The sequence below is a fragment of the Lepus europaeus genome, chromosome 10 (assembly GCF_033115175.1).
Source record: "Lepus europaeus isolate LE1 chromosome 10, mLepTim1.pri, whole genome shotgun sequence".
Classification (NCBI taxonomy): domain Eukaryota; kingdom Metazoa; phylum Chordata; class Mammalia; order Lagomorpha; family Leporidae; genus Lepus; species Lepus europaeus.
The window spans coordinates 3,511,407-3,534,994 of record NC_084836.1 but is presented as its reverse complement, the minus strand read 5'-3'; the positions used below and the strand labels follow the sequence as shown (position 1 = coordinate 3,534,994).

Below are 23,588 nucleotides of genomic sequence, written 5' to 3'. Positions count from 1 at the left end.
TGTGTGCTCTCTGACCTTGTCCTGCACCCGGCTGGCGAAAGGCCACTCCAGAAGTGTGTCTGAATGAGCTCGCGCGTCCTGTGGCTGGGCGGTGGTGACGGTGCTGCTCTGAGCCATGGGGCCAGGTCCCTGTCCTCGCTTGAGGCCGTGCAGCTTGGATGGAGGTGGGAGGAGGAGCCGAGGGAGGGGAGGCGTGGGCACGTGTGCGATGCTGCAGGCTGTCCCGCCAGGAACCCGGCCCCGCGATTCTGCTCCGTACCAGGTCCCATGGAATCACCAGTCCCCCTGCAGGGCTGGGAAAGGGGGGACCCGTCATTCAACGCAAGTGAGGCCTGGAAGCGTAATTCAGAGCAGGTGGCCACCATCCCCGTGACGACCCGGACCCCTGGTTGGCACGTTCCTGTGTCCCCCATGACAAAGCTTGGGGAGGGGGTGGAGCTGGGAGAGGCGGGAAACCTGCCCTGGGGTCCTGACCTTGGTGGGCTGGGCATGTCCCCTGGGACTGCTCTTTTCCCACGTGAGGGCCTGCGCCTTGGGGGCTGCGGCATTCTGGAAAGATCACAGCTTTAGAGCCAGGATCCCTTGGTGCTTCTCGGAGCCTCCCTGTCCTCGCGCGCCTGGGTGACCGGTGTTGAGGGGTGGAGCCCCTGTTCTCCATCCGGCTCAGCCAGGGTGCGGCCCTGACACCCCTGCTGGAACTGTGGCATGACGGGAAGGAGGGCCTTCTGTAGCCTCCAGAATGAGGGTCTCAGGCGGCGTAGAGAGGGTGGGCCCAGCGCTGGGACAGGCGGTGTGTGAGCTGCCGGACCTGGCCCTCCTGAGTGCTGTGGCCTTGAGTCTGTCTCTGGGCCTCCCAGGGCCCCGCCTGCATCTCTGGTGTGGTGCCAAGCTGCCCTGCCTGGTGAGGCGGTGAGGACCCCAGCCAGAAGCCCGGCCAGGGCCAGCAGTGGGTGTGGTCATCAGCTTTGGGATCCACCCCGGGGAGAAGACCGAGGTCTGTCTCTGCCACTGGCAGCCTGTGCCGCTTGGCTCTCAGAGAGAGGAGAGGGCTCAGAACAGGAGCGAGTTTGGGGCTGGCACTGCCGACACACAGGGGAGCTCCCTGGCCCCTTCCTGATGGGGAGGCCAGGACCAGCCGGGGTCCAGCCTCGGGAGTAGGAAGTGGGAGCCGGGTCTGGATCCCTGGTCGAGAGACCCCGGGGCGATGATCCCAGCTGAGCTCTGAGCTCCAAAGCTGTGGGCGCAGGGGAGCTGCAGTGACAAGTCATTCACAGAGAACTGTTCCGTGGCCTGGAGCAGGATAAGCCGGCTCGGGTGGGCTGCAGGCCGGAGGGCCCGCCCTCTCCGCACGCTGACACTGGCAACCCCGCCTCCTGTCTGATCTGGCCCCGGCCGCACTCGCGTGGTCGGCCCTCACCACGGCTCATCTACGTTGTCTTTCTCTCTGGTCCTCTGTCTCCCTGTCTCTCTCAGCCTGGCTTCCATGCGGGTAGCGTCTCGGGTGGCCGAGGGCCATAACTGGAGCGTGACCCAGCATGCTGGGCCACAGACCACGGGGCTTGGCCTCGTGGGTGCCCCCGGGCTGCCGCAGTCCTGACCACAAGCTCCCTCCCAAAGCTGGCCGGTGCCTTGGAGGGGCCTGGGAGCGCCCTCTTCGTCCCCTTGGTGGGACTGACTCTGACGACGTGTGGTCAGCGTGTGGTCAGCGCTGGGCTGAGCACGTGAGAGACAGGGATGAAAGCCAGCAGCCGTGGCCATGCATCAGACCAGGCCCGAGCGCCAGGCCTCCCGAGAGAAGGGACTGGGCCCTGGGGGCAGTTTTTTCTGGAGTGTGATGGCTCTGGGCGGTACTCACGGGACTTTGGTGTTGCGATCAAATGTGTTGAACTTCAGAGTTGGGGTGCGTTGTTATCTTGTGCGTGGCGTGGCCCGGGACGTGTGGTGTGATCTGGGGACAAGTCCGTGGATGCCGGGGTCTGTGCTCGGCGGGCGCTGGTGCCCTGCTCTGTGGTAGGTGCCGTTCCCGTCTGACAGGTGACTTGGCTGCGCTCCGAAGCTAGGACTTCGCGGGTGTTTTGATGAGTTTGAAGCAGGGCAGGATGGGGCTCACTGAAGCCAAAGCGGGCCGGGACGGTGATGGTCCTGTTCATCTGCACGGCCATCTTTTACTGAGCACATAGTAGGTGTCAGCTCTGTGCCCAGCGCTGGGGATAAAGGCAGAGAGCCCCAGCCCTGCCCTTGAGTGATGGACTGGCAGGAACAACCCGGGAACACCTGGTGACGGCAAGGGCTCGGGCCTCTGGGAATGGCTGGGGTTGGGGAGGAAGGAGCGGCCTGCTCTCGGCGTGCGATGGTCATAGGAGCCAGGACGTTACACCACCTCACTTTCCTACTTAGTCACGCTGGGTTCCCACTGCCTTCAGGCTGACCTTGGTTGGGACAGGCCACACTGGCGCGAGTGGGGAAGCTGCGATCCCATGAGGGAGACTCTAGCGCCACCTGCTGACCGGGCCTGTTCAGGCCACTCTTGTAGCCGCTGAGCTGTGCATGTATGTGTGTGTTTGTGCATGTGTGTGTACTTGTGCGTGTGTGTATGTACAGGCTTTGAAGTGAGATGGGCTGATTCTAAACCCAGGCCTGCCACCTGCTACCCACCGTGGACTCAGTTGTCACAGAGCCTCTGTCTTCCGACGGGGAGAATGCTGGGAGTCAGCGGAGGCAGCGAGCAGGGGCAAGCCCTGACGCTCATGCACGCACACAAGCCGTACACACAGTTCCTGGGCCCCGGCCCTCCCCAGCTCCCAGCTCTGTGGCCTGTTCCCCGTGGGCTTGGGCCTGGGTACCCCTGGGGGACAGCTGCCCCTCAGGAGCACCCATGCCCGCCTCCTTTCTTGCCTCGGTCTCTGGAAGCCCTCCTCCCAGTATTCCCCGTCCAATCCTCAGATGCCTTGGTGCCAGGGAGCTGGTTTCCAAAGCAACACGAGCGACCTGAGAAGCAGCCTGGAATAGGGTGTGAGAGGAGACCCCACTCACATCAAGTGCCAGGTACAAAAAAACCCATTCAGCCAAGATGAGACGTGGACGTTTAAAAAGCTGACAGGGAAGTGTGACGGGAGGGTGGGGCTGGGGGGCTGCTGATTAGAGAATCCCAACACAGCCCAGGCGGCAGAGCTGCCTAGGACGCGCCACCAAGCCCTGTGACCTCTGCTTCCCGGTGTGACGGCCCTGGTGTTGAGCAGGCAGAAGATGAGGCCCTGTCCCGCCCTGGTGTAGGAAGTTACCCCTGTCCCTGACCAGTTATGCAGTTAGAACCTGACTCCATTCCTTCATAGGGAGTCAGAACTGTCTCCATCTTGTCACAGGAAGTCAGAACTGTCTCCACTCTGTCACAGGAAGTCAGATCCTGTCTCCATCTTGTCACAGGAAGTCAGAACTGTCTCCATCCTGTCACAGGGAGTCAGAACTGTCTCCATCCTGTCACAGGAAGTCAGAACTGTCTCCATCCTGTCACAGGGAGTCAGAACTGTCTCCACTCTGTCACAGGAAGTCAGATCCTGTCTCCATCTTGTCACAGGAAGTCAGAACTGTCTCCATCCTGTCACAGGGAGTCAGAACTGTCTCCGTCTTGTCACAGGAAGTCAGATCCTGTCTCCATCCTGTCACAGGAAGTGAGAACTGTCTCCATCTTGTCACAGGAAGTCAGAACTGTCTCCACTCCTACACAGGGAGTCAGATCCTGTCTCCATCCTGTCACAGGGAGTCACATCCTGTCTCCATCTTGTCACAGGAAGTCAGAACTGTCTCCATCTTGTCACAGGAAGTCAGAACTGTCTCCATCTTGTCACAGGGAGTCAGAACTGTCTCCATCCTGTCACAGGGAGTCAGAACTGTCTCCACTCTGTCACAGGAGGTCAGAACTGTCTCCATCTTGTCACAGGGAGTCAGAACTGTCTCCATCTTGTCACAGGAAGTCAGAACTGTCTCCACTCTGTCACAGGAAGTCAGATCCTGTCTCCATCTTGTCACAGGAAGTCAGAACTGTCTCCATCCTGTCACAGGGAGTCAGAACTGTCTCCATCCTGTCACAGGGAGTCAGAACTGTCTCCATCTTGTCACAGGAAGTCAGATCCTGTCTCCACTCTGTCACAGGGAGTCAGAACTGTCTCCATCTTGTCACAGGGAGTCAGATCCTGTCTCCACTCTGTCACAGGGAGTCAGAACTGTCTCCATCTTGTCACAGGGAGTCAGAACTGTCTCCATCCTGTCACAGGGAGTCACATCCTGTCTCCATCTTGTCACAGGAAGTCAGAACTGTCTCCATCCTGTCACAGGGAGTCAGATCCTGTCTCCATCCTGTCACAGGGAGTCAGAACTGTTTCCATCTTGTCACAGGGAGTCAGAACTGTCTCCATCCTGTCACAGGGAGTCAGAACTGTCTCCATCCTGTCACAGGGAGTCACATCCTGTCTCCACTCTGTCACAGGAAGTCAGAACTGTCTCCATCCTGTCACAGGGAGTCACATCCTGTCTCCATCTTGTCACAGGAAGTCAGAACTGTCTCCATCCTGTCACAGGGAGTCAGAACTGTCTCCATTTTGTCACAGGGAGTCAGAACTGTCTCCATTTTGTCACAGGAAGTCAGAACTGTTTCCATCTTGTCACAGGGAGTCAGAACTGTCTCCATCCTGTCACAGGGAGTCAGAACTGTCTCCATCCTGTCACAGGAAGTCAGAACTGTCTCCATCTTGTCACAGGAAGTCAGATCCTGTCTCCACTCTGTCACAGGGAGTCAGAACTGTCTCCATCTTGTCACAGGGAGTCAGAACCTGTCTCCATCTTGTCACAGGGAGTCAGAACTGTCTCCATCCTGTCACAGGGAGTCAGAACTGTCTCCATCTTGTCACAGGGAGTCAGAACTGTCTCCATCCTGTCACAGGGAGTCACATCCTGTCTCCATCTTGTCACAGGAAGTCAGAACTGTCTCCATCCTGTCACAGGGAGTCAGATCCTGTCTCCATCCTGTCACAGGAAGTCAGAACTGTTTCCATCTTGTCACAGGGAGTCAGAACTGTCTCCATCCTGTCACAGGGAGTCAGAACTGTCTCCATCCTGTCACAGGAAGTCAGAACTGTCTCCATCCTGTCACAGGGAGTCAGATCCTGTCTCCACTCTGTCACAGGAAGTCAGAACTGTCTCCATCCTGTCACAGGGAGTCACATCCTGTCTCCATCTTGTCACAGGAAGTCAGAACTGTCTCCATCCTTTCACAGGGAGTCAGAACTGTCTCCATTTTGTCACAGGGAGTCAGAACTGTCTCCATTTTGTCACAGGAAGTCAGAACTGTTTCCATCTTGTCACAGGGAGTCAGAACTGTCTCCATCCTGTCACAGGGAGTCAGAACTGTCTCCATCCTGTCACAGGAAGTCAGAACTGTCTCCATCCTGTCACAGGGAGTCAGATCCTGTCTCCACTCTGTCACAGGAAGTCAGAACTGTCTCCATCCTGTCACAGGGAGTCAGAACTGTCTCCATCTTGTCACAGGGAGTCAGAACTGTCTCCATCCTGTCACAGGGAGTCAGATCCTGTCTCCACTCTGTCACAGGGAGTCACATCCTGTCTCCATCTTGTCACAGGGAGTCAGAACCTGTCTCCATCTTGTCACAGGGAGTCAGATTCTGTCTCCATCCTGTCACAGGAAGTCAGAACTGTCTCTATCTTGTCACAGGGAGTCACATCCTGTCTCCATCTTGTCACAGGGAGTCAGATCCTGTCTCCATCCTGTCACAGGGAGTCAGATCCTGTCTCCATCCTGTCACAGGGAGTCAGAACTGTCTCCATCCTGTCACAGGGAGTCAGATCATGTCTCCACTCCTACACAGGGAGTCAGATTCTGTCTCCGCTCTATCACAGGAGGTCAGATCCTGTCTCCATCCTGTCACAGGAAGTCAGAACCTGTCTCCACTCCTACACAGGAAGTCAGATCCTGTCTCCACTCTGTTACAGGAAGTCAGAACTGTCTCCATCCTGTCACAGGAAGTCAGAAAATGTTGGGCACCAAAAAATATCTTGTTCCCAGATCATTAGATCCCTGCAGAGACCCCCAGAGAGTCGATCACACCAAACTGCAAAAGCAAGGTGTATGCGGGAGTACAACCACGACAGGGACCCCATCCAACCAACCGGCACAGCGGAGGAAGGAGTGAGGCCCCGGTCTTTGTTTGGGAGAGTTTTTAAAGGAAGAAAGGGCTACATCAGCAGGAAAAAAGAGTTACGTACAGCATGGAAGCTCTGGGTACAGGGACTTACAGTGGGGGCTTACAGCACAGGGGCTTTGGGTGCAGGGAATTACTTTGTTTACCAATCTCTACTGTCTGTCCTTGGTCTACCGAGTTAGCTGTCCCTGGTGAGCTTTGACATCTCCGGAATGCCTGAATGCCTGCTTTTACAAGGACTTGGGTCTGCTATGGGAAAGGGAGGCTGTTTTTTTTTTTTTTTTTTTTAATTGTTTTAAAATGGAGTCACTTTGATTCTTCAAACCTACCTCCATCCTGTCACAGGGAGTCAGAATCTGTCTCCACTCCTACACAGGAGGTCAGATCCTGTCTCCATTACCACACAGGAAGTCAGACCCTGTCTCCGTCCTGTCACAGGGAGTCAGAACTGTCTCCATCTTGTCACAGGAAGTCAGAACTGTCTCCACTCTGTCACAGGAGGTCAGATCCTGTCTCCATTCCTTCACGGGGAGTCAGAACCTGTCTCCATTCCTACACAGGAAGTCAGATCCTGTCTCCACTCTGTCACAGGAAGTCAGAACTGTCTCCATCCTGTCACAGGGAGTCAGATCCTGTCTCCACTCCTACATAGGACGTCAGATCCTGTCTCCACTCTGTCACAGGACGTCAGATCCTGTCTCCACTCTGTCACAGGAAGTCAGATCCTGTCTCCACTCTGTCACAGGAGTCAATCTGTAACGGGACATTAGTCCTTATGCTATCACAGGAAGTTAGGACCTGTCCCCAGCCAGCTGGAGGAAGCTACATTCCACCTTCCCTCTGAGACAGGAAGTTAGGATCTGTCCCCTTCTCCATCAAGGACATTAGAACCTTCCGCTGTCCTGTCACAGGAAGTGAGCCCGTGTCTCCAGCTTCCTCACAGGGGGTTAGAACTTTCACTGTTTCTGTCACATGAAGTTAGAACGTCTCAGCTTGCACGGATCTGTCACCATCTCTGTTCCAAGCCCTGAGCTGGCCCTGTGGTGCAGACAGGGACTGGGGCCCGAGCACCAGACCGAGTGATGGGGATGGGTTCTGGCCTCACGGCCCGAGCACAGATCTGGCTCCTTCAGTCCCTCCGGGACCTGGGGAGGCCACAGTCTCTGGACCTCGGTCTCCTCCTCTGAAAAGTGCTGCTGCGACCACCACTTCTCTCATGGAGAATGTAGAGGGCAGCATCCTGACCGCTAGTGGCAGAGACGGTCACTTCCAGGGTGAGCCTCCCAGGAGCCCCCGTAGCTCTGTCATTGTCTGGGCAAGAGGCCAGGAGCCCGGAGGACGCTCCAAGGGCCGGGGGTGCTGCTGTGTGCGTCTGGGGTGGGCTGTGCCATGAGAAGGGGACACGCTGTGCTGTGGGGCACGGCTCTTGTCCCCCGGCCGCCCAGCGCCCCCTGAGGGTGTTGGAAGAGGCTAGTGCCTGAGTCAGCTGCCCCAGAGGTCCACAGCGCCTCCCTGAGGTGAGTGAGGGGTGCTCTTCTCGTTGGCCGAGCAGGCCGGAGGGGCAGCGGGAGGCCCCGCCAGCCTGCTTGCCTGCACTGTTGTGGCTCCGCTTGCTGCCCTCGCGCTAACCCTCTCCTTGTCTCTCTGTCCACTTTTCTTGCAGCCGCTGTGAGCGCTTGCCTTGCCATGAGAATCAGGAGTGCGCCCGGCTGCCTCTGCGCATAACCTACTACCACCTCTCTTTCCCCACCAACATCCAAGTGCCCGCCGTGGTTTTCCGCATGGGCCCCTCCAGCGCCGTGCCCGGGGACAGCATGCAGCTGGCCATCACCGGTGGCAACGAGGAGGGCTTTTTCACCACCCGCAAGGTGAGCCACCACAGCGGGGTGGTGGCGCTCACCAAGCCGGTGCCCGAGCCCCGGGACCTGCTGCTCACCGTCAAGATGGATCTCTATCGCCACGGCACCGTCAGCTCCTTTGTGGCCAAGCTTTTCATCTTTGTTTCCGCAGAGCTCTGAGCGCCCACTTCGGGCCCGGGGCTCCGTCCTGTTGCTTCTTCTAACCCCCTTGGGATGCCAATAAAGTCTCAGCAGCCACCCGCCTGCCTTGCGTGCCCTGGTGTTCTTTGGCGTGGCCGGGACCCTTCGGGGACGAGCTGAGCCCTTGCAGCCCTGGGCTTGACCTGGGGATGCTTCCGCCTAAGGGGACCGTGAGGCTTAGGCTGGTCATTTCCGATGAGTGCTCGCATCTGCATTTTGTGGTGAGCCCAGAGGGTAGAGGTGTAGGCAGAGAGGGAACCTCAGACCCCTCTCGCTTTACCAGTGTGGAAACTGAGGCCCACTGAAGGAGGGGCTTGGCCCAGAGGATGTGGCCTCCTCCCTCCTGCAGGGAGCTGAACACTGAACTGAGACAAGAAAGCCCTGCCTTGAGATTCTGCCCTTCCGTTCTGTCCACTTGTAAGCCCCCCGAACTCGAGGGAAAACACTAAGGGAGCTCCCACATCTGGCACGAGGGGCTTGCCTCAATGGGAGGAGGGGGGTGTCGTGTCCACGGCAGATCCCAGCCCTGTGTCGGAGGTGGCAGAGGACAGCCGAAGAAATGCGATTCTGGGGATCTGCTGACCTCACACCTGTCGCTGGCGTCTCAGGTGTCCTCAGGGAGACCCAGAGAAGGCCTCACAGCGGCTGTCCAGGCCCTGGGCTCTGACGCTACAGCGCTGCCTTGTCCATCGGTCACGTGCCTCACCGTGGGCCCCGACCCACCTGCCTGTCGTTCTCCGCCGCGATTCCAGCCAAGCCACTTCGCACCCTCTGCTTCTCTCTCCGCGCCCACACCGCTCTTCTGAGCGCTCGCTCTCTGCTCGGCAGCTGGAGTGGTCTTCCAGCATCTGCCCAGAATCCTTCATGGTTTTGTGTACTTGTAGATTGAGGGCCCCAGAATCCTCGGCATGAAGCCGACCAGGATTTAGTCCTTGGAGGTTGGACCCAGCCTGACTGCAGATTATTTTCTGGTTCCCCTTCCCTGAGGCACACTGGATCGGTGGATGGGTGGGTGGATGGATGGATGGATGGGTGGGTGGTTGGGTGGGTGGGTGGATGGGTGGGTGGGTGGATGGGTGGAAGGAAGGAAGCCTGGATGGATGGATGGATGGATGGGTGGATGGGTGGATGGGTGGGTGGGCAGCTGGATGGGTTCATGGATGGATGGTTGGGTGGATGGATGGGTGCATGGATGAATGGAGGGTTGGATGGATGGGTGGGTGGGTGGATGGGTGGATGGATGGATGGATGGATGGGTGCATGGATGGATGGAGGGTTGGATGGATGGGTGGGTGGGTGGATGGGTGGATGGGTGGATGGATGGATGGATGGATGGGTGCATGGATGGATGGAGGGTTGGATGGATGGGTGGGTGGGTGGATGGGTGGATGGATGGATGGATGGGTGGGTGCATGGATGGATGGAGGGGTGGATGTATGGTTGGGTGGATGGATGGGTGGGTGGATGGATGGGTGCGTGGATGGATGGGTGGGTGGATGGATGGTTGGGTGGATGGATGGGTGCATGGATGGATGGGTGGGTGGGTGGGTGGATGGATGGATGGGTGGATGGATGGGTGGGTGGATGGATGGGTGCATGGATGGATGGATGGTTGGGTGGGTGGATGGGTGCATGGATGGGTGCATGGATGGATGGGTGGGTGGATGGGTGGGTGCATGGATGGATGGGTGGGTGGATGGGTGGATGGATGGGTGGTGGGTGGATGGATGGGTGCATGGATGGATGGGTGGGTGGGTGGGTGGATGGGTAGACGGTGTTTTCAAGGCTTATTTCAAATCTCTCCTCTCCTGTGAGAGCAGCACCGCAGGGCAGGGACTCGGCTGTCTGTTCAGTCGCTGAGTTGTCATTCCCCAGATTGCGCGGGCCGGAAGGACCTGCTCGGCGCCTGCATGTGCTTGGGGGAGTTAAGGGGCTTCGGAGGCTGTCTGGGACCCTTGCATGGCCCACCAGGACCCCCACCGTCCCCACCAAGTGACTGCAGCCCTGCCTGAGCTCGCCCAGCCTGGGGGGAGGGGCGTTCTCTCTGTGTGCTCCTGAGGTCAGTTTGTGGGGAGGGGCAGGGGCTGGGGGCCTGCATGGCCTCCTCTGCCCTGGGCTGTCAGGCTGCGCCCCCAAGAGGCCACAGTGCAGAGAAGCAGACCAGGAGGCGTCTGAGTCTCGGGCTCTGTGCCCTGGGTCACCTCCTGGCTGACCTGAGTCCCTGGCACGAGACGCGTCTGGCACAGGGCGCGGTCTGGGTGCGAGTGCTGGATTCTCCATTCGTTGGAAGGCGACTGAGTATTCGTTGGCTTCAACGAGGGATGCGGTGCCGAGGGTGTGGGCGCGTCCAGGTTGATCTGATCCCAGGCCAGTGCCTGTCCGGCTGTCACTGTAGAAATGGAAACTGTTGAGGACGAAACATAGTGATTGTCTTTCCATGCAGATCAGGATGCCCAGGCTACACCAGGGGACTTCCCAAAAGTTCACGCATCTTTAAAAAGTTTGTTTTTAAAAATATTTACTTATAGGCTGGCACCACGACCCACTAGGCTAATCCTCCGCCTGCAGCACCGGCACACTCGGTTCTAGACCCGGTCGGGGCTCCGGATTCTGTCCCGGTTGCTCCTCTTCCAGGCCAGCTCTCTGCTGTGGCCCGGGAAGGCAGTGGAGGATGGGCCAAGTGCTTGGGCCCTGCACCCGCATGGGAGACCAGGAGAAGCACCTGGCTCCTGGCTTCGGATTGGCGTAGCTCCGGCCGTAGCAGCCATTTGGGGGGTGAACCAACGGAAGGAAGACCTTTCTCTCTGTCTCTCCCTCTCACTGTCTAACTCTTCCTGTCAAAAAAAATTTACTTATTTCTGTTTGCATTCAAAAGGTGAGGAGACAGAAAGGTCTTCTGTGTGCTGGCTCACTCCTGCAACGCCTGTCAGTGACGGGGCTGAGCCAGCGGAAGCCATGAGTGCAGAACTCCATGTGGGTCCCCCGTGTGTGCTATGGTCCCCGTGACTTGAGCTGTCACCCGCTGCCTCCCGGTGCACATAGCAGCAGGAAGCTGGGACTGGAACCCAGGCGGGCAGCACATGCCTGCACTGATAAGTTTATTTCGGTGCAGAAAATCTGAAATCTGTCGGGAGTTTTTTTTTTCATAATATCTGTTTTCTGTGGAATTTTTCAAGGCTCCTCCTAGGCATGGATTTCTAAGTTGCTTTGCCCCAAAATCAACCTTTTAATTCCATTTTCCGTGAACTTTTTGGAACGCCCTCGTGTGGTCAGTCCTCCCATCAATTAGTGAGGCTGGTGTTGGCAATGTCTCTGCTCACAGTGGGGACACAGTGGCACGGAGAGTTCGGGGGACACCCAGAGTCCCACAGTTGGCAGCTGGTGGGGCCAGGATGGAAACCCCGGCAGCCTGGTCTGGGGTCTGTGCCGGGCACCCCTGCAGTGTGCTGCGCCAGATGCTGGCAGGAGGGTGGCATTGCTGGGGTTAGATCGTCATCCTGGCCCTTCTCAGAGCACCCTGGAGGCCGGCCTGCGTTCCGTGACTTTTCCAGTGTGGGGCAGGCTGTGGAGGGAAAAGCTGTGAGGATGACGTGGAGTCGGAGGTGTGGCTGGCGCAGCCTGCAGCCCGGAGTTCTAGAAGCTCTCCGGCCCCTCACGGGGAACCTCTCAGAACAAGCAGCTGGGAAAATAGAGACCCGTGCAGAACAGGTGCGAGCACGCGAGGTGACAAAGGTGCCTGCACCCAGGGAATTCAGGCCGCCACGTGGTGCGGCCTCCGTGCAGGACACGGCAGTGGGAAGCCCCCGGTGGTCGGCAGGTGCCCTGGGCCGTGCGTTGGCGCCCCTGGGGAAAGGCTGAGGCAGCTGGGCGGTGTTTAGCTCACGGTGGTGCCCGGACGTGCAGGAGCCTGGGCAGGGACCAGGAAGCCCCTCAGAGGTGAGGGCTCACACGTGGAGAAACTGCTGGAAACGGAGCAGGACTGAGACACGAGGCTGTGGGAAGTCTTGGGAAGCAGAGGATTATGGGGAAGTCTCCCCCCGAAGCCCCAGCCAGGGGGACTCTAGAGAACCAATTTCCCGTGAAGTCAGTCAATGGACAAGGCAGCCAGGTTGAGTGCGGTTGTCGGTTTCCACGGTGAGGTACCGGGTGGCGTGCTGTGACAGACGCCACCCGTTTCCTCCTTCTAGAAGGCGAAAGCCAAGGGGCTGGCCTGGCTTCTTCCAGCATTCCCTCAGGGGACAGCCTCGTCCTAGCTTCCTGGGCGACTGTGGGCGCTCCCCGGGTGCAGCCACCTCGCTGCACACTGTCCCCACGGAGTGGCCTCTGCTGGGCGTTTCGGCCATCACACAGTGCTCTCTTCGCCCTCGCTGAACCAGGGACCCGGCCCACTCCAGGGCCGACAGTGGCCCTCCTTGCAAAGGCTGGCCCTTTCTCAGATGCTGGGGATAGCACTTTTTTTTTTTTTAAGATTTATTTATTTGAAATAGTTATGGGGCAGGGTGTGGAGACAGAGACAGGTCTTCCATCTGCTGGTTCACTCCCCAAATGGCCTCAACGCCAGAGCTGGGCTGATCTGAAGCCAGGAGCTGCTTCCGGGTCTCCCACGCAGGTGCAAGGGTCCAAAGACTTGGACCATCTTCTGCTGCTTTCCCAGGCCATAGCAGAGAGCTGGATCGGAAGCGGAACAGCTGGTCCTTGAACTGGTGCCCATATGGGATGCCAGCACTGCAGGCGGTGGCTTTACCTGCTATGCCACAGTGCGGATCCCGGGGGTAACACTTAGACTTCTGTTGTTTGGAAGGGCACAGTCCACCCTGCAAAACCCATACAGGGTGCCATGGGCTGAACAGTGGGTCCCCACGATCCACGCGTGGGCGCCCTCTCACTCAATGCCTCTGTGTTGAAAGACAGAGGCCGTGAAGTGACAAAGGAGATCCTAAGGGTGGGCCCGAATCCAGGACAACTGGCTCCTCATTAGACGATGAAGTGCAGGTGCAGACACCGGTGCAGGGACCCCCTGCAAGACCCCAGAGGGAAGCAAACCACTGGCAGTGTGGGGCTGGCCTCCGGCCTCCAGGACCACAGCCATCCCGAGTCTGTGGTATTCGTTTCGCGGCCCCGGCAAAGCAAGGCAGAGGCTATGAGGAAAAAGAGCACGAGGAATGGGCTGGTGTCCCCGGGTCGTGCCCGAGAGGCGTTCTCATGGGCTGGAGCCACACTCTGTTCTTCTGTCTCAGGAGAAACAGGAAGTGTCAACAACGTGGCCAGGTTGTCACCGAAGGAAAGCGCGGGTCTGATTTAGGAAAAGCTGAGAGATGAAGCCCTGGACCCAGAAAATAAGTGAAAAACTTCAACGTACGTTTAGAAATGAAGAGTGAGGGGCTGGTGCTGTGGCATTGTAGGTTAAACCTTTGCCTATGGCACCAGCATCCCATATGAGTGCCGGTTTGAGTCCTGGCTGCTCCGCTTCTGATCCGGCTCCCTGCTGATAGCCTGGGAAAGCAGTGGAAGATGGCCCAAGTGTTTGGGCCCCTGCACCCACGTGGGAGACCCAGAAGAAGCTCCTGCTCCTGGCTGGCCTGACCTGGCCCTGGCTGTTGTGGCATTCTTTTGGGGCATGAACCATTGGATGGAAAATCACTATCTTTCTCTCTCTCTCTGCCTTTCACATTTAAAGAGAGAGAGAGATAAGGCTTGGAGAAAAAGTGACAAATATTCAAGATATGCAAAGAAGGTCCATCCTAGAGATAGGTAGAATAAGTAGATACCCAAAACCTGTGGGAAACACCGTAAGTGATAGCTTGGAAAGGTTTGCAGCTTCACAGTGAAAGAACACACTGCACATCTGAGAATATCAGCCCAGAGCAGCCAGTGCCAAGACACGATGTTGTAAATGATCGCACTTTAAGAACGGGCGAAGGGCAAACGACGGGCAACCGGGCGAGAACAGCAGTGACTCAGACGGGAAATCAGTTATCAGAGTGTCCGCCAACAACGGGCTCAGCTGGCCAAGACGCCTGCAGCCGTGTCAGGGGCTGGCTCTGCTCCCGCCCCCGCTGGCGCTGGCGGACACCTGAGAAGCAGAGGGTGGTGGCTCAAGTGCTTGGGTCGCTGCTGCCCCCGAGGGAGACCGGCTGGAGTTCTCAGCTCTTGGCTTTGACCTGGCCCCGCCCTAGCTGCTGGGGACATGTGGGGAGTGAACCAGAAGTTGGGAGATCTGTGTCTGTCTCTCTCAGATAAATAAAGAACAACCCTTTGGAGAATGACAGAGAGCAGGTGCATCAAGCTAAAACCCGGCACATACAGTGGAAGGATCAAGTATTGTTCTTGCTTTTCTTGTGTGAGCTGTCTGTCCTGTAACCACGTGCCCCTGCCAACGGGCCTGGGCCTCACCAGGTCAGGCCTGACCCCGGCTGCCAACGTGACGACATCAGAGGATGTGGGAGCACCCTGGACTGTGCCCCGAGGGTGCAACTGGCAGAGTCCACACTGGGAAACTCCGTGGCTCAGACGCGTTGGGGTCTTTCACAAATTGTACACAGAGGAAAGGGCGGAAAATAAACCTGTAGCTTAAAAGACAGGACAAAAACTTTAAAATGTATATATACTTATTCTAAAAGCAGAGTTACAGAGAGGGAGAGAGAGGTCTTTGATCCAGTGGTTCACTCTTCAGATGGTTGCAATAGCCAGGCTGAGCCAGGCTGAAGCCAGGAGCCTGGAACTCCATCAGGGTCTCCCACATGGGTGCAGGGACCCAAACACTTGGGCCATCTCCTGCTGCTTTCCTGGGCACATTAGCAGGGAGCTGGATGGGAAGTGGAGCAGCCAGGACTCAAACGGGCGCTCAAACAGGATGCTGGAATTGCAGGCGATGGCTTAACCCACTGTATCACAACACTGGCCCCCAAAGCAAAAACTTCTCAATGGACACATCTGTGGATGCACAGCTGTGCGATAGGATCATAAAGAGCGTCAGCTGGGGATTGCTGTGGGCTCTAGGCCGGGATCTCTAGCGGGATGAGAGGGTTTGACCTCAGTCTGGCGCGTGTGGGGCGGCCGGAAGCCGCTGGAAGTTTTCTTTCTGGACCTGGGTTGTGGTTACAAAGATGTGTGTCTGATAACAACGCACCAACCTCTGCAGAAGTCCCCTTTATCCAGGGCGGGCGCACTCCACGAGCCCGGAGGGTGCTTAAAACATGGCGAGTGTCAGGCTTTGTAGACGCTGCTTCTCTCCTGGACACACGTCCCAGGGATGAAGCCCGGTAACTCAGGAATAACAGAATGGCACTGTTCTAACGTACGCTGTGACGGGACTGTCGGCATCACTGCTCCCGCCCGTGGAGCCGTTATTAAGCAGGGCGAGGGTTATCGAAACGCGTGCCCAGCAATCCCATCTGATAATGAGACAGTGGCTAACAGGCAGGTAGCACATACAGCGTGGATACGCTGAACTCTAGGATGAGCCCTTCCTGGGCTGCACAGAGGGGGCTGGCACACAATTTAAAATGTATCAACTGTTTATTTCCGGAGTTGTCCATGTAGTATTTTCAAACTACAGTTGCATGTGGGTAGCTGTGTAGTATTTTCAAACTACAGTTGCATGTGGGTAGCTGTGTCTGGCAAAGTGAAACTGTACTTCCCTGTGTGAGAGCACAGGCCTGCTCCCTGCCCCCTGCTGCCTGGGGCTGCGGCTCTGCCTTCTTTGTGCTGGGCGTCGAGCCCGGCACCTGTTCTGTCCCCCCTCACTTGTGATGCCTGCTAGCCTGGCCGTGCGCCCCAAGGAGGTGTCCTGACACCTGGCGCCCAGCACATGCGTGGATGGAGGTGTTTTGCAGCCATTCGCACCGATGCTCAGTCCGTGCTGGTGGCTACGGTCACAGCCTTGCTTGTCCACCACCAGGGCAGATGGAGTCAGGAGGCTCCCTGGTGTCCGGCTCCCACCTGCTCTGCACAAGCGGCAAGGGCCCCGCCCCGGCTCAGCCAGCCCTCGGCAGAGCTGCCTGAGACAGGTGCCCCGGGGCCTGGCCGCCGCCGCTCCCGCGACTCCCAGAGCTTGGTCCCCGTGGGAGCGGCGGTCTCCACGTGCCCGTCAGTGCTGTGTGCTGTGGTTGCCCGCAGGCTCCGGCAGGAGAAGACCGACACGGTGCGCTGCATCAAGTCGTGCCGCCCCAGCCACATGGCCTGCCTGCTGGACCCCGTGCACACCGTCTCCCACACTGTCATCTCGCTGCCCACCTTCCGTGAGTTCAGCCACCCTGAAGGTGAGTGGCATGGCTGGGGCGGGGCTGGGGGTGGGGAATGCAGCCCTCCCCCCACCTCTGCACCTGCCCACTGCCCAGGCATCCCCCAGGGGCCCTCAGCCTGCGCCTCTCTCCAGCCACAGTCATCCCCACAGGCGGCCATGGGCATCCATTCTGTGGCCAGGCACTGGGGAGTCGGGGAGGGGTCCCGGGAGGAAGCCCGAGTGGTGATGAGCGAGGGGCCGGCGGGGCTGGGCCGACAGGTCTGGAGGGGAGTGGACCAGTGTGGACATTTGAGGAACCAAGCCGAGTCTCTGGCTGCACAAAGGGGGACCGGCAGGAGGTGGGCTGGAGACCAAGCCAGAGCGTGAACTTGGAGTTGGGGCCCCCCCCGCCCCGAGTCTGTGGGGAGCCCCTGGAAGTTGCAGCAGACGGGAGCTGTGTCCAGAGAGATCACCCTGGAGACTGGGGCACGGGGCTGGAGGAGCTCACCTGGGAGTGCATGGCGTGCCCTGTGGACCGCCGCCCCCAGCGGCATGTGTGGGGCAGGGCTGAGACCACGTTCCCGGGGCCCAGCGGAGGCCGTGGGCGGAGCACTGCTCTGTCCACCTCACTTCCAGGGTGTACAGCCCGTGAGCCAGGCTGCGGGGGTCCCCAGCCGCCACCTTCCCCTGCAGCATCTCTGGCCCCGGCCGCGGGAGGAGCCCCCGTTAGGTCGTCCGGCAGATGCGGACGGAGCTCCCTGCGTGTCAGGCTCAGGGACGTGGTGGTGGTGGAGGCCTCTGCCCTCTCGGGAAACACCCTGTGTGGACGCTGCCAGGGCTGCCTGGCCGGTGGGGGTGGGGCGGGCAGGAGGGACCCCCGTGCCCCCCGCCGCTGTCTCCTGCCGCGGTGCTCCGACAGGCGCGGCCTCTCCCCTGGGGCGCCCAAGCCTGGCCGGGAGGAATCGCTCACTGGTGTTTGCCTTGAGCAAAATGATGGGTTTCCCCAAACCACACACAAACCCTTCCCAAATCCCTAGTGGGTCTTGCGGCCTCTGCAGCCGGGGCTGCTCCGTGGCCTGGTCACCCACAGGGGGCGCTGCGTGCCCCGCCGAAGGACCCGTGGGGGATACCAGCAGCTTCCTCCTTTACTTTGCAAATGGAGAAACTGAGGCCCAGAGCCAGGGCTGCTCCCCCAGGACCACGCAAGGCCAGGGCTCTGTCCATTTTACCATGCAGTGGCCTGGAAGAGGCACTGGCCAGCAGCCAGCCTGGCCCAGCCTCTGCACCCTGGCCCTTGCTGCCCTCACGCGGCCGATCACAAATCCCTCCCAGCACCGATCCCAGCTGACTGGGGGAGGGGGTTGAGCCATGCAGGCCCCTTGAACACAGGATTGCAGCAGCCGGCAAAGCTGCAGGTGAAAGGCATAGCCCAGAAATCTCAGACACGAGGAGACAGGTGCAGCACGGCCCCCGAGACACACACTGGCCCTGTGTGCTACCGTCAGGTGTACACACATCCATCGCGAGAAGGGCGGCCATGAGAACAGTGCACATACACACGCACACCCACATGCACACGCATGCACACGCCCCAGGCGTGCACCTTTCACACCGCGGCACCACATCACTACTGCCTTAGACAAGCTGCAGTGCCCACGGTGCCCCCGGCAGAGCTGCACAGCTCCTCCTGTCCCTCTTACGGGGGACCGGGGCTGTTGGCAGCGGTGGGGGGAGGGGAGGTCGGGGCTCCCAGGGCCAGCTGCAGCTCCGTGCCTCCTCTGGGCCATGCGGCGTGCGGTGCTCCACGCAAGGGTCTGTGGCTTCAACGATGGCGCCTCGGGGGGGCTCCTCGTGTTGGGTGCTCGTGGCCCAAGAAGTGAGTCTCTGGCCCGGGCTGGGGCCTGGGGCCGCCGCCCTCCCCCACACTGTGCCCTCTCGCCACAGAGATCGTCTTCCTGCGGGCCGTCACGCCGCTGTACCCCGCCAACCAGGCCGACATCATCTTCGACATCACAGAAGGGAACCTGCGGGAGTCCTTCGACATCATCAAACGCTACATGGACGGCATGACCGTGGGTGAGTGGCCCCGCCCCCGCCACGCTCGCAGGAGCAGCCCTGGCCTGGCGTGCACCTTGCCCCCAGGCACAGCCCCTGCGCTGGAGCTGCCGGCTCCCTGGGCGACCCCCACCCGGGGCTCAGACTCCCCACCTATAATAAGAGTGGCAACAGCACCCAAGGGAAGCGCTCGTCCCAGGCTGGGCACAGGCCCTGGGTCAGGGGGACAGACAGCAGCGGGACAGTGGGCTGGAAGGAGAAGACCCGAGCTCTGGGCCCTTCCTTGAGCTGACCTCGTCCCCTCCACACAGCCCCTCTGAGAGTGGAGCCCCCGGCGCCACCTCCCTGCAGGCTGTAACTTGGGTGTGAGGGAAGGGGAAGGGTGAGGCCAGCAGAGGTCGCCAGGCCCACACAGGGAGGGGAGAGGGGAGTGAGTGTGGGAAACTATGCGTGGGCAGCTCTGGCCGGCAGGGGGAGGGACTGAGGGCGTCCTTGGCTGGGACAGCACCTGCCCCTCTGCAGGCGCTGTTCCTGAAGCCTGCAGGTGCACGGGGGGTGAAGGCGGTCTCACCTGCCGTGCTGGCTGTAGAAGGCCGTCCCTGCCCTCAGCCCCTCCGCTGGGGTTTCGGGGGGAGGCGGGGCGGTGGCCTTTTGGTCTCTCGGGTCCTGTGTTTGCCGGGTCTTGACCAGAACCAGTTCACCAGGGACAGAGCGTTGCAGGCCGTGGCCTCCAGGGGGCGCTGTTGGCTCTCAGAACCCAGTCCCCGCAGCGCCGGCCGACGGTTGTTGCACGGGCGGCTGTTAGTGGGGGAATCGTTATTCCCCTGTTGCCAAAGAGCCATTTATAGCAACTTTACAAGCTCTTAAATGGGTTCGCATGTTGTAAACATCCCTGAGTCATGTGGGGGCTCCACACCCCCAGCCTCCTCCTCCGCTAGTTGGCAGCAGGAATAATTAGTTAATTACGATTAATGGTGCATTAACCCTCGCGGGGACCCCAAGGGGCGGGCGCACTGTTGAGCCCTCAGCAGCCACAAAGCTTGCTGCTTGCCCTTGGGTCGCTGCCCGCGCTGGGCGTCAGCTTCCCCTGCTGTAAAATGGGAGTTTCGATGGAGAGATGGAGAGGTCCTGGGGTAGGCGGGGTGCGGGCGGAGGGTCAAGGGTTTGTCCTGCCTCACAGGGTGGGGGTGAGCCCCTGGCCCCAGCCCACAGAAACCTGCCGTGGGCCACTCTGTGCTTGGCGCCAGGCCCGGGCCCTCTGTTGTGTTTGCACCTTCCGTTCCCAGCTAAATCCCTCCTGGGTGACCCAGGCCGAGCGGCTGGGCAGCAGCCGGGCCCAGAGCCCACCCCAGCGCCACGAACTGCCCTGGGCGTTTCTGCCTCCTGCTCCGTGGCCACGGAGCAGAAAACCCTGGCGGGGCTGAGCCCGGGGCCTCCCGGCGTCCACCTCCAACTCCCTCTGCAGCAGAGCAAACAGGCCTGGAGCAGGGACCCAGGGCACTGTGGGAGGTGGGACAGACCCCAGTGTGTGGGAGGGCATGGGGGTCCGCCCTCGACTGCGACTTCCTGGGAACAGAAGGTGCTGAAGTGGCTTCCCCTGGCTGCGCTGGTCCGGGCTGGAGCTGCCTGCGGGAGGAATTCTCGAGGCCTGGATCCTGGCCCCGCCCGCTCCTCAGGATGTCCTGGCTGCTGGGCACCTGGACTTTGCCTGGGCCAGTGTCAGCTCTCAGGTGCGGGACGCAGCCGGGTTGGGCCTGCGGCCGTGTTTGTGGCCGTGTCTGGCGTCCGGAGCCCTGGTGCGGACCCTGGATCTCGGCTTAGGACCTGGTCCTGGGCTTCCCACCCCTTCCTCCTTGCCGCACCTGCTGTGCCCTGGGGGCTTCCTGTCCCTGGGGAGCCACCCTGGCACATGACTCTGGGCCTGGCCCGTGGGGCGGGGGCTGCCCTGTGCCAGACTCACCTCCTGGGGACAGCAGGGTGCCCGGAGCACTCACCCCCTGCACACTCCTCGCGCGAGGGAGAGACAGGAAGCGACCGGCTCTTCCTGCAGCGGGAAGGTGCGTGCAGGACGGGTGCAGAGCATCTCTGCTCGCGGTGCACAGTGGCGGGAGGGGCGGGGCCCGAGCTGCGCTCGCACGTGTGAAGCAGCTGGGAGTCGGAGACACCCAGGGCCCTGTGGCAGGGTGGCGGGAGCGAGGGCCGGAGGAGGAGCGAGGCCAGTGCAGAGGGAGGCTGGAGCCGGCCCACACCCCCGGCTCCCCGGCACGGCCAGGGCTGGCGGCTGTCCCGGGCGAAGCTGCTGCAAGTTTGCGTGCTGGTGCATGAGGCCCGCACGGCCAGGGGTCGAGCCCTCTGGGAGATGAGAAGAGGGAGGAGCAAGCGCCCCAGAGGGCGGGCCTCCCGCTAATAATGCCCTAAAGACGGGGTCTCAATGGGGATGGAGAAGCTTCTGCACAGAGCCGGCCGCTGTCTCTGCAAATCCCCCTGCATTCCTCCTCTCGCGGCTGTCAGCGAGGCCCCAGGAATGCATGCGCGTGCCCCGGGAACGCCCGAGGCCGCCGCCCGCCCGTCGGAGCCTGCCGTGTGTGCGGCTCTGCAGGGTACAGCTCCCGGGCGGCTCCGGTAATAACTCCTGAGTGATGACTGACGGGTGAGCCTGGCCCCGGCGGGCGTGGGCCGGGTGCTGCCACCCTGTGGGTGGGACAGAGGCTACCGCCCCCCACCCCCGGCTTGCTGGGCTGCCGGGTAGCAGCTGGGAGCTGGGCCTCGGCCCCCTCCACCCCGCCCGCCCACCACTCTCTGTAACTCTCTCTTTCATGTATTTCTGATGACGGCCGGCTTTGCCAAACTTTCCGTTCAAAACCTCACCAAGGCCAGGAGGAAGCAAAGAGCCGTGGGCCCCTGGGCTGTGGTTACCCACAGGGCGGGTGACGTGCCTTTTTGTGGGCCAGGCTGGGATGGGACAGATGGGACAGTGAGTGGAGCAGTCACGGGGGCTTCTCGGAAGAGGTGATGCAAAGGAGAGTGAGCCAGCACAGCGAGAGTTGGGGGCTGAAAGGGCGCCCTGCTCCTCCTGGTGCTGTCCCAGCATTCAGTGTGTGCAGGGGGGATGGAGAGGTGGAAGGGGCGGCAGGGCCAGGCCTTGGTAGCGCCCCCCGCAGGCCGGGAGTGACGCTGTCCCCATTGAGCAGATAAAAGACTGAAGCCAAGGGAGCAAAATTGCTTACCAGGGTCTCCCAGCTGGGGAGGGTGTGAGTCCCCTGGGCCCTGTTCTGTCAGCAGCAGCTGGCTCTGTGTTGGGGGTGCTCTCCTGGCTGTGGGTCTTGCCCTGGTCCAGCCCGTTAGGAGTGAAGACCCCCATGATGCCCCTCTGTGGTCAGGAGTGGGTGCAGAGCGCTCCGTGCTGGGCCACGGCCGGGGGCCCAAGCACCCCCTCTGATGCTTCACCCGCCAGGCGCCCGTGCGTCTGCTCACACAGGGATGCCCGGGCTGCCTCCTCCCGCTCTGGCAGGGACGGGCAGGGGCCAAGGGGCCTCCAGGAACCCTGCAAGCCGGGGTGGTTCCCCAAGTGGCACCCCACCAGACAGACGTGAGTCGGGGACGTGGGGCAGGGCCCTCCCTGGCTGCAAACAGGCTTCCGCTCAGCCCGCACCTCCGGGCGGTCACTGAGGCCCGACTGCTGCTGGGCCGGCCTCGCGCTGAGTGAGCGGGGCTGGGAGGTGTGCGTGCCCAAGGCGTTTGATTTCTGGGAGGGTCCCTGCTCTCTGGGCTTGGAGAAAGGACATCCCTAGAATCCTGAGCCCGGCCTCGTGGCCCCAGCCACCCAGCGACACCCCCAGAGCAGGGTGCAGAGGTGTAGCCGTGTTCCCTAACACAGACTCCGCTGTGGAGTCGCCGGGTGTCTTCACCCCTGCACGGTCACCACGCTGTGAGACCCCCTCAAAGCCTCCCGGGACCACGGCCCTGGGGCTGCAAGCACAGCCCAAGCCTACCCTCTGTCTCCCTGGGCCATACCCCCACACGGTCTGTGCTGAGACCCCTGGGAGCCTTTGAACCTGGCTTCACCCGCGCTCTCGCCCCCCCCCCCCCCAAAGGAACGCAGCCGCGCCACGTTTTGTGACGGGATTTGAAGTTCCTCTGTGAGTGTGGGAGGATCGGTATCCTGCCGTGCACTCGCTGTTTGAAAACTACCGCGGGCTGGGGCGGGCTTTTGGGCAAAGCACGGTCGAGTCTTGGCAGCCATGGGGAGCTGTTCCGGGCTTGGTCCTGGGTCTTGGATCCTCGCTGTGTGACGTCAGGCAGGTGCCACGACGTCTCTGAGCCTCAGCCTTCCTCCCAGTAAAGCTCCCTTAGGAGCACTTCCTGTGCCGTGGACGAGCCACGGTGGGGGGACCGTGTGGAGCCAGAGTGGTAGGAGCTCCTGGGCCCCTGGGAGCAGTTGGCCGGAGCCAGGCAGACAGGATGGGGCCAGGATTGGTCACCAAGAGTCGCCCCAGAGCATGCGGCAAGACAGTGAAGTCTGTCTGATTATCCTATTGGTTGAGCAGGTGCGCCCTGAGGTCGGGCCTCAGGCCGGACTCCTCACTGGGGGCTCCAGATCCGGCTGGTTTCCCTAGCATCTTGTCGTCCATTTTCACGGCTGAAAAGCTGTTTCACAGGAAATGTTTCTCCTCCCCGTGTATTTCTCAGAGACGGAGAGAAGTGGTACATGGCAGGGCTGCCACGTACAGATGAACGTGTTGTGCACTGCAAAACCCTAGGGGGTACCATGCACAGCTTGGCCTGTGTGCACGGCGCAGCCCAGTCCAAGGGCTGTGAGCCAAGAGACCAGTCTGGCTGTACTTCTCCTCTGCGGTCACCCCACTTAGCAGGGGCCAGGTCATCATCTTCAGACCCTTGCCCGGGAAAGAGTTAAACAGCCTCCCCCCCGCCCCCGCCCCGGGTCCTGAGCCCTGGGTTGGCCGTGGACCAGTGTGCGGTACAAATGAGTGTCAGAAATGCCAGCTAAAACAACAGCGCCAACGCCCCCTCCTGGTGGCGAGTGATTGGCCTGTCCTG

The 23,588-nt window shown here is 60.4% G+C and overlaps 1 protein-coding gene across 2 annotated transcripts in view; it reads left to right on the top strand.

Annotated features, from left to right (window-relative positions):
• The window catches only part of FBLN1 (fibulin 1), a 72,840-nt gene that overhangs the window by 36,518 nt on the left and 12,734 nt on the right, over window positions 1–23,588 (top strand). The window contains exons 15-16 of one of the 2 annotated variants that reach the window (XM_062202699.1): window positions 16,370–16,512; window positions 18,420–18,551. In XM_062202699.1, the coding sequence (XP_062058683.1) occupies window positions 16,370–16,512; window positions 18,420–18,551 (275 nt within the window). Of the gene's footprint in view, window positions 1–7,875; window positions 8,334–16,369; window positions 16,513–18,419; window positions 18,552–23,588 lie in introns of those variants that run through there. The other variant, XM_062202700.1, reaches the window with a different exon arrangement.